This window comes from Vanrija pseudolonga, chromosome 2 (assembly GCF_020906515.1).
Source record: "Vanrija pseudolonga chromosome 2, complete sequence".
In the NCBI taxonomy this organism is placed as follows: domain Eukaryota; kingdom Fungi; phylum Basidiomycota; class Tremellomycetes; order Trichosporonales; family Trichosporonaceae; genus Vanrija; species Vanrija pseudolonga.
In genome coordinates this window covers 3,461,868-3,475,488 of record NC_085850.1, presented here as the reverse complement: position 1 = coordinate 3,475,488, position 13,621 = coordinate 3,461,868, and the positions used below count along the sequence as shown (strand labels likewise).

The window sequence follows — 13,621 nt, the reverse complement described above, 5'->3', positions numbered from 1 at the left end:
TGTTAGCGTCAAATATCTCAACCGTCATGTCGTCATCATACAACGAGGCCGCCGCCTTGACAGATTTGGGAAAGCAAGCCGCCCCGGCACTGTGAGCCAGGTGGCGTCGACGACCGCGGGCACGGCAAACAGATGAAGCCATGTCTCACGGCACAGTCATCATGGATGCCGACACCTCGCCCACAGCATCGTATGCACGGTCATGGGCTTCGTTCCAGCTCGCATGGGAGTGCAGCCACGCACCCAGCCCCGACGTACCTACGCCGAGGTACCCTTCCACCCACGCCGCGGCGCCGGGTAACTCGGCATGGGTGACTGTGGCGATTTTCGCGGCGGCAGCCACTCAACATCAGGTATTGCGTTTCCCTTATCACCATGCCGTCCGCAGCATCCCTGGGTACGTCCAGCAAAGCCGGTCGCCTGACCCATGCGGCGGTTCACGTCGGTGGAGACACACGGCGTGGCCGGCGGCAAGCGCCGAACGGAGACTGCGGCGGGTTGACCCCGAGAATCCCAGAGTACCTCGGTGGCCTCGCCACACTTGTCACAACACTCACACATTGTCGCCCTTGATCATGTATAGACCCAGTGGGATCATCTCGACACCCTTATCGCTCGAGTACTCGCGCTCAACACTGTCGGACAGAATCAAGTTGCAGAAGTTGTCGTTGCCCTTCAGCCTTCCCTGTGAGTGTGGTCAGCGATGGTGCCGAGGATCGTCGGGTGCCACTTACGACAATGACTCGTCCATCGTAGAGGATGACCTGGACCAGCTCTGCGGTGTGTGAGTAATACGTCTTCGAGGAGGAAGGTGAGGTGCTGTGACACAAAGGGGTCAAGTGTGGCGAGCAAGCCGGGGAAGATGGAAGCACGCAGCGCAGTTGGCAGCATCGACCGCATTGGTCGGCGGCGGCTGCAGCGGTGCACGAGCAAGAAGAGCTGCTTCTCGTTCGCCGAGAAAGCCTTCCACTCATTCCCCACTCCACCAGGCCTCATGACGCAAGTCATCGGGGCAAGGTGGAGGTCGGCATTCCTCTCGGCCTCGACGAGCATCGAGGCTGCACCTTGCCTTGACCCCTCCTCCAGTTACAGCGGGTGTAACGGTCCAGTTGGACGAGCTTCCCTCCTCGGAGGTCCCGACTGTATCTAGCTCTGAAGATCACTTACGATCGCGGAATCCGTCAAGCGCCGACATGGTTGCCGGTGGTGGTGGTTGTTGTTGTTGTTGTCGTTGTCGTGATCGATCGAGCGGAGCGCGGCGATGCAGAAAGAGACGTCCTTCGACCTAGCTAGCTCCTAGGTTGTGCAGTTGCGTAGCTGTGGGTCGCTTAGGCTGCTCGTCGAGTCGCGAGTGGGCTAGTGGTTGACGCCGTGGTCTCGTCGCAAGGAAGGCAAGATGTTGATTATTTTGCTGCTGGCCGCAGTGACGTTGTTGATGGTCTGTCCCAAGCAAGGCGCGTCTCGAGCCACGTTTTCCACGTGGTATTCACCGGTATCCCCGGAACCGTGGCAATTTTGAATTCGTTATTTGTCCCCACCTGATTTCCCTGAGTCGTTAGCATGTTCATTGTCCGTCTGTCCCTTTAATGGTCCAGACCGTGTGGGTGGTTAAGGGTTTATAGGACGGCATTGGGTAACATTTAGTAGTAGACCCCCTTAGGCCCGCCGAAGAAATGCATTTGGATGTTGCAGCAGCGAGCGACTACTTGGACGTGGCAGCAGGCAGCACAGTCATGACGATGGCGCGTCCACTGCACCGCAGCGGCTTTACGCTGCATTGTGCAGCTGCGTCCGTCCGATCAAGCCAAGCCAAGCGATGCGATGCAGTGTGCGCAGCCGGCCGAGCTCCTAACGCAGAGTCCGCGCCGCACTGGGCGTCATCTCATCTGCCGGCTGCCGACCGGCGTCAGAGTAGACATTGCGCGCGATGATGCGCCGCCGGCCACCAGGGCTTTGACCCGCGCCTCACACCCTTCACCTCTCCCTGGTCTGTGTCTTGCCGCCGCCGCTGTTGTTGCCCACGCCTACGCCTACGCCTACGCCTATGCCTCCCTCACCCCTTGGCGCATTCACTTGCTCATAGCAAGCAGTCGTAGACACTGTCCCAATGTCTATGTGCTGCTACGCTTCGGCTCTGCTGTCCCGAAGTCTGACCTTGTTCCCCAGTGTGCTTGCTTGCTTTGGTGTGTTGTCTTGGTGTGCTTGCTAGCTTCCCTCACTCATTTGCGCGCATTTCCCCTTCCCTCCCGTCATTCCTTATTTGCCCTCCCACTTTCAGTTAACCATCACTGGGTTGACCCAACCAACACACACACGGCCCAAGTCGACCAAACCCAGCCCAACCCACCCACCCAACAACCTGCTCAGCCTAGAGCCCCGACCCGTCCGCCCGCGTTGCACCCTATTGCCTTGCCTTGCTTGCCCTAGCACTCGCCTGACTGGGTCTCTAGCCAGCCAGCCAGCCACCACACTGCATACCCACCACACGGCACTGCACACCCACACTGCACACACGCTGCACCACCTACCGCCCAGCGCACCACCACTACCACCCACCACCACACGACGCACCGCTCGCGCATCGGCACTCCTCGCGCGCGCAGCTTTCCTTCCCCCCCTTCCTTCAATCCGACATCTCACTCCACACCTTCCCTCGACCTCTCGTTCTCTCTCCCCTCTCCTCCTCCCCCTCCTCCTCGTCTCCCCTCTTTCCCCTCGGCGTCCTCCTCGTCATCGTTGTTGTCGCCCTCGTCGTCCGTTCGCCTTGTCGTCCCGTCGTCGACCATCACCGTCTTGCCAAACACAAAGAGACCGGGCCGTGCGCATCAATCCATCAAGGCCGATTGAACGCCAATTAAACCCAACAAGTCGCCCGCCCTTTCCCGCTCAAGCCACCCAGCCAGCCAGCCAGCCAGAGGACTTGCCCCCTTGTCCTCGACTACCGACTCTCTCGCTGTGTACCTCTTGTACACACATTCGGCCGCCTCCGCCCGCAAAGTAAAGCAAAGCCAGCCAGCCAGGCAATTCAAACTCTTTTGAAGAACTCAACCACCGTCGTCCATCACACTTTGGTCGTCTTCCCTCGCATCACTTGATTGTTTGCTTTCATACACTTCATCATCACCCACCGCTCGCTGGCACATCTGCATCGACCTAACAGCAACCCCCGTCGCTGGATCCAACAATGGCCACAACGCATGTGATTGCGTCCACCCCGAGCGCTCACCTCTCGGGCGGAGGAAGCCACTCTTCCAGCTCGAGCAACATTGTCGGTGTCCACTACAAGGTCGGCAAGAAGATTGGAGAGGGCTCATTTGGCGTCATCTTTGAAGGTGAGTACGACCTCCCCCCATTCGACAGCTTGCTGCAAGCGTCACCATCTTGCCCAACAGTGCCCGAAAACAATTGCCAGGCAGGCGCGCGTGACGCCCGACTAGTGCCCTCCGTCCTTGACCCTCCCTTCAAAGCCCTCCCTGACCGCCGAACGCACCACTGACGAGAACAACAGGAACCAACTTGCTCAACTCGCAGACGGTTGCCATCAAGTTTGTAGGTATCGTGGAGATGCGGTGGAACCACCATGGCCCGTGCGGGGTCGCGCCAGCCCAAGCTGACATGTGATACAGGAACCCCGCAAGTCGGATGCGCCTCAATTGCGAGACGAGTACCGGTCGTACAAGATCCTCAGCGGATGTCGTGGGTATCTTGGAGCGACGGCAACACTGCCCTCGGGAGGGCGTGATGGATACTAACACACCACCTAGCCGGCATCCCCCAGGTCTACTACTTTGGCCAGGAGGGCTTGCACAACATCCTCGTCATCGACCTGCTGGGTCCCTCGCTCGAGGACTTGTTTGACATGTGCGGACGCAAGTTCTCGGTCAAGACATGCTGCATGGTTGCTCGTCAGATGGTGAGTGTCGTGCTCTCGCTTTGCTTCGGATTCCCGGAACAACGTGCAACGTCTGTGTGGATCCGTCCAGTGCGCTGACAGCCAACGTGCAGCTCTCGCGTGTCCAGACCATTCACGAGAAGAACTTGATTTACCGTGATATCAAGCCAGACAACTTCCTCATCGGCCGCCCGGGCACGAGGGGTGCCAACATTATCCATGTTGTCGACTTTGGCATGGCCAAGCAGTACCGCGACCCCAAGACCAAGCAGCACATCCCTTACCGGGAGCGCAAGAGTCTGAGTGGAACTGCTCGTTACATGTCGATCAACACGCACCTGGGGCGAGAGCAGTCTCGACGCGACGATCTCGAGGCTCTTGGCCACGTCTTCTTCTACTTCCTCCGCGGTGGTCTCCCCTGGCAGGGCCTCAAGGCTGCCACCAACAAGCAAAAATACGAAAAAATTGGCGAGAAGAAGCAGTCTACGCCAATTGCAGAGCTCGGCGAGGGCTACCCTTGTGAGTGGCGGCGGCGCGTGGCGCGCTCGGTGCCCATGTAACTGACGCAATGCCCCGCAGCCGAGTTTGCCATCTACCTGAGCTACGTCCGCAAGCTCACGTTTGACGAGACGCCCGACTACGACTTCCTTCGCGACCTCTTCCTCACGGCGCTCCAGAACGCAGGCGAGGTTGATGACCAGATTTACGACTGGATGCTGCTAAACGGCGGCCGGGGATGGGAGGCTGGCACTTCGCACTCGCAGAGCGCCGATGTCACACGCCAGCAGACGAGGACACGGGACAACCGTGGCGACCGGGTCGACCGACTCCGAAACGGCGGATCTGGTGGTGGAAACACGCCCCGCGGCGCTCGCCGGTCTCAATCGGCACTGCCCAACGCTTCCAACCAGGCCATTGTTGGCGTTTCGGCCCCCTCGCACCAAAACTCGCGACGCCAATCGCAGCAGGGGCACCCCTTCGCGTCGGCCAACGCTGCGCAGCCCGGACACGAGGGCTACGATGCGGCCAACGCCCAGGGCAACAAGGGCGCGCAGCCCATCTCGCCGATGAACGTCAACTCGCGCCCTGGTGGCACGACTGGCAACTCTCAGCAGGTCGGCGAGGGCGACTATGTGCCCGAGCACCGTGGTGGCTTCCTGGCGTTCATCACCTGCCGCTCGTGCAGGTAGTCGTCGTTGTTGTCATCGACACGTCTCTCACGGCACGCACGGCGACGGCGGCACCCGGGTCTCTTGTCACCCCACCGCCGCCTGCCTCGTGTTCCTTCTACGCTTCTCTCCTATTGTTGCTGTCGCGCTTGCATTTGCACACTTTAATCGTTGTTCCCCGGCCTTGCGGTTGCCGTCGTCGTACCGCCCGGAGAAGGATACCACACGCTCCTCTCTCCTCAAGACACATCCCCCTCGCGCCTGGTCAACAGCTCCGTGGTGCTCACGATATACCCCCTACATATCTTATCACTCCTGTCTAACCCTCGCCCTCGCCATACGCGCCATCCCTCTTCTCTTCCGCGACGAGTGTCAATGTGCATAGATATCTTCTGTTTTCATGAATGGGCTGCAGACATGAGCAATGCTTAAGCGAGCGGAGCGAGGGGTGTCGTGGCGTCGTGACCCGCTCGCTGTACGAGAGAGTGACCCGAATGTGCGTGAACTGGAAACTTGGTGTGCGTGAACTTGTTGTTGCAACCCAAATCCTGATGGTCCTGACGCGCCTGACGTCCTGATTCAGTCGAGATCTGGCAAACCAAGTAGCATATCCGCGTGTCGTGTCGTGTCGTGTCGTGGCTAGGGACGGCACCGACGGCAGCCTCCAAGCGGCTGGATCAGGGCTGTGAGCCTGGGACCATCACGACGGGCAGGAGGGCGGATACACGGCGGAGTGCGTGCGGAGGGGGAACGATTGGCGAGACGGTTTCCCCTTTCTGTCGCGTGTGCCATTCAGGCGCCGCGCGCCGCTGAGACCGGCGTGCTCGGCGTGGCCACCGGCCGGCCGATGACTATGTACCACCGCCTCCACCACGCTGCCGTCTTCAACTCCCCATACTCCATGGTCTGCTCTCGACGGTAGCATCTGTCAGCGTGAAACTCATCTCGACGCTCACCTCACAGCACGTACGTAGAGTACGCCGCCTCGAGAACAGTGTCTGTCTGTCGGTCGGTCGCCTCGTGCCCTCGTTTTGTGTGTGGTGTGCGCCCTGCATTGTCCAGCCAGCATCACGCCGCCGCCCTCACCGCCTCGTCGAGAGCGACGACACACAGCACAGCACACACTGACGCACACAACCACGCCCTCGACGTACACGACAGCTCACTACTGACTGACGCTTACGACCTCACCCACCATCGCCATCACCACCACCACCATGCCGGCGCTCAAGATCAACCTCGCACACTGGCGCGACCCGCCCATCCCGATCCCAGCGAGCCAGCCCGACGCCGACGCGGCCTTGGCGTGGGTGCTCGCGCTGCCGGAGGAGGTGCAGTCGACCGTCCTCTCGCTCGCCCGCGGCGGCGACGGCGCCGCGCCGCGCCGCGCAGCGGGGAGCAACGCTTACAAGGCCGTCAAGGCCGCCGCGGGAGGCACGGCCAAGAAGAGCCGCGCGGAGCGCAGGGCGGTCCGCGAGGCGGCGCGCACGGCGGCCAGCGCGGCTGGTAAGGCCGCTGGCCCAGCCACTGCTAAGACCAAGACTGCCCGCAAGCCGCGCCCGTCGGCGTTCAAGAAACTCGCAAAGGCGGGAGACGCGGCGGTCCGCCGCATGTTGCTTGCGATTGGGGCCGAGCGCGGGCTCGCCCCCCGCCGCGGAGGCGTAAGTGCTGCTGCTGTGGGATGGAGTCGGCGCTCTGACACACACGCCGCAGTATCTCGTGTCCGTTGTCGGCGCCAACGCCGTGCTCGGGCGCATCGCGCGCGATATAGGCTTGCTGGTGCTCGCGGGCGCACATTGCCGCCGCCACCGCGTGCTCCCCTGTGCTGTTGTCGTGACGGACCAGCTTGCCGGGGACGTGTTTGAGGCGGCGCTGGCTGCCATCCAGTCCGAGTTTGGTGAGTGCAGAGAGCTGGCTGGGATCTGCTGATCTGTCATAGGCTACGACGACGCGTTCACCTGGTTCAAGAGCCTCGCCGTGCCGTGGGTCGAGCAGGCCATCGCCGCGTACAAGGCTTAATACGAGTCCCACCTCATGTCAGCTTGCCTGTTCCCCGTTCACACTGTACAACCTCATATCGTCTACTCAATGCATGATACACTGCTAAGCTGCTGCTGCCACCTCGGTGCCCTCGTCCACCTGCTCTATTCCCTGCCCTGCAAACAGCCGCGAGAGCGGCGTGAGCGTCGTGAGCGCCATCTCCAGCACGCCCTCGACGCGTTTTCGCAGCTCGTCCGACTCGCACTCGACCTTCATCGAGATCAGGTCGACAGTCGCGACGACGCCGTCGACCGTCACCTTCATGACGAGAAGGTTGTCCTCGTCACCCTCGGCCACCTGCGTCTCGGGGTGCGTTACGTCGCCAAAGTGTGCCTCGAGGAACATGTGCAATGTCTCGAAGTCGGCGTTGGCGTCGCGGAGCTCATCATCGCCCTCGTGGTTATCATGGCCCTCGCCCTCGCCGTGGCTGTGAGAGTGCGAATGCGAGTGCTTCTTCGTCGCAGTGAGCTTGACAGTCGCGGGGCTCGTGTCGATGCCCAGGAGGACGACAAGCGCAGAGTCGGCGATCATGTCGTTGCTCGTGTTCGACACCCACTGCATCTGGATCTCAATGTCCGAGATGCGGACCACACGGACGGCGTTCATGACCTGGGGAGTTAGTTGCGATATGAGTGGGTCAACTCACAGTGATCGTCTCGCGGCCCTCCTCGTCCTTTCCGTCCTCCACCTCTCCGTACATGCCTTCGAGATACCACCGGACCACGCTCCAGTCGACACCAATTGGCAAGCTCTGCTTCTGCACGATGGTGCTTGTTGACAGACCGGTAAAGTCGCGCAGATCCTTGGGGTCCAGGAGCGTGTAGGAGAAGTCCTTGGACACGAGCAGGCCCTTGACCTCAGCGCCGTGCACTGGTCGTTCCTCGGCGAGCGATCCAATGGCCTTGACGATGCGCTCCGTCCTGAACGTGAGCGTGAGGGGTTCGAGATTCCTCGGGGTGTGGATGTTGATCTCCTGTCCTCGTGTGGCGTACGTGTCGCGCAGAGCCGCACGCAAACGGTTCATCTGCGACGCCTCGCCGTGGACCAGAACAATGTGCGGTGCGCCAATCTCCTGGATGAACTGCGAATTTTGCCTGTAGTCGACGTGTGCACCAAACGAGATCTCCTTGACCGTACACCGACGGGGGATGTTGTTGCCGCCTCGTAATGACTCGATGTGGTCGGGCTCGCCAAGCAGTGTTCGTGCCATGGTACCCTCGATCGAGTAACCAGTGACAATAACACCGTTCTTCGGATCGGGAGCCCACTGCTCGAGCAGCTCACGACTCAAACCGAAGCTCATGAACTGGGCAGAAGCCATGACGACACATGGTTGGGAGTGGTCCAGGCGCTTGGGGTCCTTGAGCCACTTGACAAACCGGAAGTCAAAGGGGTTGTCTCGCCGCGCGAATCGTGATCGGATGTTGGCGTTCATGGTGTGGACGTATGTCTTGTACACCTTCATGCCGCGCTGGAAGAGGCCTGAGGCAAAGTAGATGGGGACACCTTGCAGCTCTGGGTGCTCGTTCCAGTACTCGTCGAGGAGGAGTGCCAGCTCCTGACCGTTGCCAAAGGAGGGGATGGGCATCAGGACCTTGCCTCCTCGGCGCACAATGTTTCCGACCAGAGCTGGCAGGTCAGCTTACGCTTGCAGAAGTTGCGACCCACTTGTAAACTGCTCCTCCTTGTCCTTGCGATCTGGTAATGTGTGCACGCCGAAAGTGCTCTCGCAGATCAACACATCGGGCTTGATGGGAGGAATCTCGGCGATGACCAAGTGTCGGTCCTCCTCGCGCGAGTAGTCGCCCGTGTAAAGGACCTTGAGGCCTGCAATCTCGATAAGGAACATGGATGCTCCGAGAACGTGACCGGCGTGATATGGTGTGAATCGCAGACCACCAGAGACGACAATGTCCTGGTGGTAGTCGATGGCGATCGCGTTCTGCCATGACGCCTGGACGTCTGCCTCGTTGTACAGCTGGCCAGATTCCGCGTTCTGGTCGCTGTGCGTGTCAGCTAGCACTGCTAAGGAGAGAATAGCTCACTTGATCCTAACCGTGTCCATCATGGTCAAACCATAGATGGCCTTCGTCGCGTGGGTCATGTAGACCTTGCCGTTGCCCTCGCGGAAGTTGGTCTGGGGATGAGCGGCGCGCTCATGGATCACGCGTCACAACGTACCTTTTCCATAATGTACGGCAGGGCAGCCGCATGGTCAACGTGGAAGCTAGGGTGTGAGCAGGTGCATCTTGAGCAGAAAGCGCGTGATACCTACTGCGTGACGAGGACAGCGTCCACTGACGCCCAGTCGAGCTCGTCGATGAACGGCAATCCGCCCAGGCCAGGGTACGCCGGATGCAAGCCTGCATCGCACACGATCGTCTTGCCACGGTGCTGGATGACGCAGCACGAGCGGCCGACCTCCTGCCCAGCGCCGAGCATGGTGACGGTGAGGGAAGGCGCCTCCTCGCCGGCTGGAATGTTTGCGCCGGGAGCAGCGCCGACGACCTGCACGGTCGGCCCGTGGCCGCGTCCTCGGCGTCCGTGGTGGCTCATCCTTTGCTGGGTTGAGAAGGTAGAGCGTGTCGGAGTGTCTACCAAGTGCCCATGGGTCGCGGGGGAGGATGTCAGTGACGAGATGAGTGACGAAGGGATGGAAGGAAGAGCAAAAGTGGAGGAAGACAAGGAGAAACTGAAACGGGGCAGCGGCGACGGCGGCGGCAACATTTCGACAATCGTCACTTGTCCACTCTCCATCTCGACTTCACTCTCACTGTCCCCCACTTTGCATTGTTCCTCTTGACACTCCCTTCTCTTGCATTGTGGCCTTCATCGCGGCACTCAAAAGTTCGACAAGAACCTCACCCTCACCCTCATACGCACAAGGATACCCTGCACAGTCTCTTCGCATCCACATCTATCGACCCTTCCTTCTCACGCCCTCACACGTTCCGACTTTTCTCGCCGTCACAACATGGCCGCTCCAACCGCTACCTCCACCGCTCCCTCGCTCTCGGCTGGTCCCAGTGCCCCTGCATCGGCTCCCATCTCGCAGCCGCCTACCGTCAATGGCGATGCCGAGAGCCCCAAGGATAACGCGTAAGTTGCCGTCGTTATTGTTCTAGCCCGAGTGCTGACGATCGCCCTCAGCACAGAAGCCGCCGCGGCGTTCGCGTCAGAGATCGCGGGGCACATCTTCAATAACGGCTTCTGTCACCAGCAGTGGGCCGACATCCAGGTCGTCTTCTTCAGCGGCTCGCTCAAGCTTCACAGGCGTACGTTGCGTCGGAGCACGCGACTCGGAACACGCACTGACCTTACCCCCCAGTCATCCTCTCGCGTAGCCCCTACCTCGCGCACCTGATGAACAACTCAATGCCAGGGAGCACGATCCAGCTGTCGTTTACAGACGAAAACATTACGGAGGAGGTGGGTTTTTGAAACTCGAAGCGGTCACTAACCCACTCAGGCCGCCTACATTGCCATTCAGCACCTCTACCGTGAGCAGTTGCGGTCTCGTCAGTTGCGGCTGGTGCTAACACCCTCTAGATCCATCTCTCCACATCGTGACGCCCGAGAACGCCCGCTCGGTGCTCGCCGCAGCGTACCTCTTCGGCGGTATGCCTGAGCTCGTTCAGCACGCCTACTCGGTGGCCTCAGAGTCAATCTCGGCAACCAACGTGATCGACTACGTCCACTGGCTCGATGCCGGATCGCGGAGGCCAGTAGCCAACGGCTTCGCGTTCGGCTCTGTTGGCGCCCCGGCACCCGCGCCCTCGAGCGGTGTGTGGGCCGACCCGGCGACTGCACCGTACGGCGAGTGGTCGGCCCGCCTGCGCTCCGACGTCCTCACCTTCTTAATCCGCACCCTGCCTGCCCAGCTGCACGCGAGCGGTGGCGAGGGCTCCCTCGCGACCGATGCGCGTCTTCTGGCGGCTTATGTGTCCCTCCCGTTCGACCTCTTCAAGCACTGCGTCGAGGCACCAGAGCTGCCCATTCCCTTCATGCAGGACCGCTTCTCGTTCGCCAAGAGAGCGATTGCGCAGCGCAAGAAGGCCAACGCTGCGGCTACTGCCAGGGGACCTCCCCAGGCTCAGTATGAGGAGACTGTTGTCCTGGCCCTCAAGTCTGAAGGTGACGGCATGGCGGTTCACATTACTCGAAAGCCGAAGAGGGGTCGCGCGGCGCTCTGGAAGGTCGAGGGATAGACAGGGTTTGTAGGGTAGTTGTGCATATCACTCGCATTGGGACTCTGGTTGCAATTGGGGCGATTGTGACGTTGCATGGGGAGAGGTCGCCAATCTTCAACGATGGGAGATCGTCGATCTTCAATCAACTCTTACACCAAACCCAAAAGAGAAAAATTGAAGTCACCTTCAATTAGGCCACGACGGGGATCGAACCCGCAATCTCATGATTACAACCGTCTTAATCGTAGTCATACGCCTTGCCATTGGGCCACGCGACCGATGTTCTTGGAGTCAGTCGCATATATATAAGCTCGCGCCCATCTCGCTTGGCTGACGAGAATCTGCAATGTTGCAGACGACACAGCCAGTTTGTGGATGACAGATGCCCATAGAGGGACTGATATTGGAAGGCTCCCTGCCCTTGACCCTGTGTGTGGTGCTGCTCACTCGGTACAACGCCGTGCAGACGATGTCACACGGCAATGCCTGATGCAATACGATACATTGCTGCTCGACACCGGCCGCATATGCCAACGCCTCTAACCTACAATAGCCACCTCGAATGCCTGGGTCGTGTCGTTTCTCTCTACTGCCTCACCGCCTCACTACGCCGCTCATGCCGTACGCTGCGAGTCGTACAGCAGCACGGCATCGAGAAGCACCTGCGCGCCGAGGGCACAGTCCTCGGGCGTGGAGTACTCCTCGGGGTTGTGGCTGAGCCCGTCCTTGCTCGGGATGAAGATCATGCCGGTCGGCACACGCTTGGAGGTGCAGCACGAGTCGTGCCCCGCGCCGGAGATGATCTCGCGCGTGTCCTTCTCGGCGACGTTGCCGAGCGCAGCGGCCCGCACAGCGGCCACACAGTCGGGGTGGAACACGATCGCGGGGTTGGCGTAGAGCGGCTTCCACTCGATGGCACACTCGACCTTGTACCCCGTCTTGGTGATCTGTGCCGTCTGCGCGCGGATCTCAGCCTCGATAGCGGCGAGCTGCGCGTCCTCGACGTGCCGGATATCCAGGGAGAAGCGGACCTCGTTCGGGATCGTGTTCACCGAGCCCGGCTTGGCGGTGAAGATGCCGTTCGTGCACAGCCCGCCGTGCGCCCGCGCAATGCTGCTCGCGGTCACGATGAAGTGCGCAGCGGTCAGCATCGGGTCCGCGCGGCAGTCCATCGGCGTCGTGCCCGCGTGCGAGTCGCGCCCGCGGATCGTGATCTCGAACCACTTGTACGCCTGCCCGCCGCGCACGATACCGACACGCTGGCCTGCGTTCTCGAGCACCGGGCCCTGTTCTGGCAGTTGTCAGCGACAGGCTAAAGCGTGCGGGTGTGCCTCCGCTCACCAATGTGGATCTCGAAGTGCGCGCCGAGCGGGTTCGCCTCCCACGAGCACGGCACGTCTCCGGCGTATCCGATCCTCTGGAGCTCGGACAGCGTAGTCACCTTGTCGTCAGTCACGTCGGCGAGCGCGTGCGCGTCCTCGAGCGTGATGTCGCCCGCCCAGACGCTCGAAGCCTGCATCGACTTGGGGAAGCGTGCTGCCATCGTCAGCCGCCGTCACCACATCGGCCGCCACTCACCGCCCTCCTCGTTGGTCCAGTCGATCGCAGCGACGGGGTACTTTGTCTTCCTGCCCGACTCGTGCAGGGTGCGCATGGCCTCCACGGCGGCCATGACGCCCAGGATACCGTCGTAGCGCCCGCCCGTGGGCTGGGTATCGAGGTGGCTGCCCATCGCGGTGGGCGGGCCGTCGTTCTCGCCCGCGCGGATGGCGCAGATGTTGCCCATCGTGTCGACCTTGACCTCGCACCCGAGCGACTTCATCTCGGCGACATACCAGTCGCGCACGGCCTTGTCGCTGTCCGTGAGCGCCAGCCGCGCCATGCCCGTCTCGGTCGCCTTCGGGCCCCAGGGGTGCGCGGCGCCAAACTCGCACGTCTGGTGCAGCGTGTCGTTCAGCCGCTGGCCGTTGATCGTGAGGTCGCGCGGGCGGTATGTGCTGTTGACGGCTACCATTGTGATGTGGGTGTTGGGTGAGCAGGCTTTCCCGCCTGCCTGGGTTATATGCCATGCGTGCTCGCGACAGCCGCCCTCCTCTTGTCGCGGGTATCGTGTAAGAGCCGCCCATACCCCACGGTCGGCAACAAGGTGATCATGATGGCACGAATGGGGAGCTCAGCCGCTATCTCTCTCCACGGGGCTCGACGAGGTTTGCCGCGATGAGAGCGGCTGTCGGTGTCGAGTGCGGAGCCGCCTCTGTGCACTCCGTCGAGCATCCATTGCCCCACATCATCGTCTCTATCAGCCGCGGAGGAGTCACCGCGGCTCGACG

General features: G+C 61.1%; 6 protein-coding genes and 1 non-coding gene across 7 annotated transcripts; 3 read left to right on the top strand and 4 right to left on the bottom strand.

Annotated features, from left to right (window-relative positions):
* Nucleotides 1-553: 553 nt before the first annotated feature.
* Nucleotides 554-1,482, bottom strand: lsm8 (U6 snRNA-associated Sm-like protein LSm8; the record flags this gene model as incomplete). The annotated part of the gene is made up of 4 exons (XM_062769612.1): nucleotides 1,168-1,482; nucleotides 873-1,058; nucleotides 735-775; nucleotides 554-685 (listed from the first exon to the last, which is right to left on the bottom strand). Exons 1-4 carry the CDS (start codon nucleotides 1,193-1,195, stop codon nucleotides 554-556), a joined length of 387 nt encoding a protein of 128 aa, XP_062625596.1. The 5' UTR covers nucleotides 1,196-1,482.
* A 1,078-nt stretch (nucleotides 1,483-2,560) lies between these two features.
* cki2 (Casein kinase I 2) lies at nucleotides 2,561-5,479 on the top strand. Its single transcript, XM_062769611.1, has 6 exons — nucleotides 2,561-3,332; nucleotides 3,509-3,549; nucleotides 3,627-3,696; nucleotides 3,765-3,913; nucleotides 4,006-4,411; nucleotides 4,472-5,479. The coding sequence occupies exons 1-6, from the start codon at nucleotides 3,185-3,187 to the stop codon at nucleotides 5,080-5,082; spliced, it is 1,425 nt and encodes a 474-aa protein (XP_062625595.1). The 5' UTR covers nucleotides 2,561-3,184; the 3' UTR covers nucleotides 5,083-5,479.
* Nucleotides 5,480-6,278: 799 nt separating this feature from the next.
* LOC62_02G003085 (uncharacterized protein) lies at nucleotides 6,279-7,080 on the top strand (the record flags this gene model as incomplete). Its single annotated transcript, XM_062769610.1, has 3 exons — nucleotides 6,279-6,722; nucleotides 6,775-6,958; nucleotides 7,001-7,080. The coding sequence occupies 3 exons, from the start codon at nucleotides 6,279-6,281 to the stop codon at nucleotides 7,078-7,080; spliced, it is 708 nt and encodes a 235-aa protein (XP_062625594.1).
* A 52-nt stretch (nucleotides 7,081-7,132) lies between these two features.
* On the bottom strand, nucleotides 7,133-9,752 carry YSH1 (Endoribonuclease YSH1). Its single transcript, XM_062769609.1, has 6 exons — nucleotides 9,377-9,752; nucleotides 9,283-9,328; nucleotides 9,147-9,238; nucleotides 8,770-9,104; nucleotides 7,748-8,730; nucleotides 7,133-7,710 (listed from the first exon to the last, which is right to left on the bottom strand). The coding sequence occupies exons 1-6, from the start codon at nucleotides 9,655-9,657 to the stop codon at nucleotides 7,165-7,167; spliced, it is 2,283 nt and encodes a 760-aa protein (XP_062625593.1). The 5' UTR covers nucleotides 9,658-9,752; the 3' UTR covers nucleotides 7,133-7,164.
* A 108-nt stretch (nucleotides 9,753-9,860) lies between these two features.
* Nucleotides 9,861-11,351, top strand: btb2 (BTB/POZ domain-containing protein 2). Its single transcript, XM_062769608.1, has 5 exons — nucleotides 9,861-10,200; nucleotides 10,252-10,376; nucleotides 10,430-10,530; nucleotides 10,571-10,601; nucleotides 10,651-11,351. Exons 1-5 carry the CDS (start codon nucleotides 10,076-10,078, stop codon nucleotides 11,307-11,309), a joined length of 1,041 nt encoding a protein of 346 aa, XP_062625592.1. The 5' UTR covers nucleotides 9,861-10,075; the 3' UTR covers nucleotides 11,310-11,351.
* A 131-nt stretch (nucleotides 11,352-11,482) lies between these two features.
* Nucleotides 11,483-11,569, bottom strand: LOC62_02G003082. The gene is given in 2 exon segments: nucleotides 11,483-11,519; nucleotides 11,534-11,569. It is a non-coding gene; the product is annotated as a tRNA-Arg (tRNA).
* A 228-nt stretch (nucleotides 11,570-11,797) lies between these two features.
* On the bottom strand, nucleotides 11,798-13,567 carry hyuC_0 (N-carbamoyl-L-amino-acid hydrolase). The gene is made up of 3 exons (XM_062769607.1): nucleotides 12,870-13,567; nucleotides 12,633-12,827; nucleotides 11,798-12,582 (listed from the first exon to the last, which is right to left on the bottom strand). Exons 1-3 carry the CDS (start codon nucleotides 13,303-13,305, stop codon nucleotides 11,906-11,908), a joined length of 1,308 nt encoding a protein of 435 aa, XP_062625591.1. The 5' UTR covers nucleotides 13,306-13,567; the 3' UTR covers nucleotides 11,798-11,905.
* Between the last annotated feature and the right edge of the window lie 54 nt (nucleotides 13,568-13,621).

Excerpts from the sequence above, each read along its gene's own strand:
- hyuC_0 (XM_062769607.1), bottom strand. The coding sequence starts at position 13,305 with ATGGTAGCCGTCAACAGCACATACCGCCCGCGCGACCTCACGATCAAC. Across the intron at positions 12,828-12,869 it reads CTGGACCAACGAGGAGGGCG|CACGCTTCCCCAAGTCGATG; the intron begins GTGAGTGGCGGC and ends TGACGATGGCAG. Across the intron at positions 12,583-12,632 it reads GCACTTCGAGATCCACATTG|AACAGGGCCCGGTGCTCGAG; the intron begins GTGAGCGGAGGC and ends GACAACTGCCAG.
- btb2 (XM_062769608.1), top strand. The coding sequence starts at position 10,076 with ATGGCCGCTCCAACCGCTACCTCCACCGCTCCCTCGCTCTCGGCTGGT. Across the intron at positions 10,201-10,251 it reads GAGAGCCCCAAGGATAACGC|CACAGAAGCCGCCGCGGCGT; the intron begins GTAAGTTGCCGT and ends GATCGCCCTCAG. Across the intron at positions 10,377-10,429 it reads CTCGCTCAAGCTTCACAGGC|TCATCCTCTCGCGTAGCCCC; the intron begins GTACGTTGCGTC and ends CTTACCCCCCAG.
- cki2 (XM_062769611.1), top strand. The coding sequence starts at position 3,185 with ATGGCCACAACGCATGTGATTGCGTCCACCCCGAGCGCTCACCTCTCG. Across the intron at positions 3,550-3,626 it reads AGACGGTTGCCATCAAGTTT|GAACCCCGCAAGTCGGATGC; the intron begins GTAGGTATCGTG and ends CATGTGATACAG. Across the intron at positions 3,914-4,005 it reads GCATGGTTGCTCGTCAGATG|CTCTCGCGTGTCCAGACCAT; the intron begins GTGAGTGTCGTG and ends GCCAACGTGCAG.
- YSH1 (XM_062769609.1), bottom strand. The coding sequence starts at position 9,657 with ATGAGCCACCACGGACGCCGAGGACGCGGCCACGGGCCGACCGTGCAG. Across the intron at positions 9,329-9,376 it reads GACGCTGTCCTCGTCACGCA|CTTCCACGTTGACCATGCGG; the intron begins GTAGGTATCACG and ends CTCACACCCTAG. Across the intron at positions 8,731-8,769 it reads CAAGGAGGAGCAGTTTACAA|CTCTGGTCGGAAACATTGTG; the intron begins GTGGGTCGCAAC and ends CTGACCTGCCAG.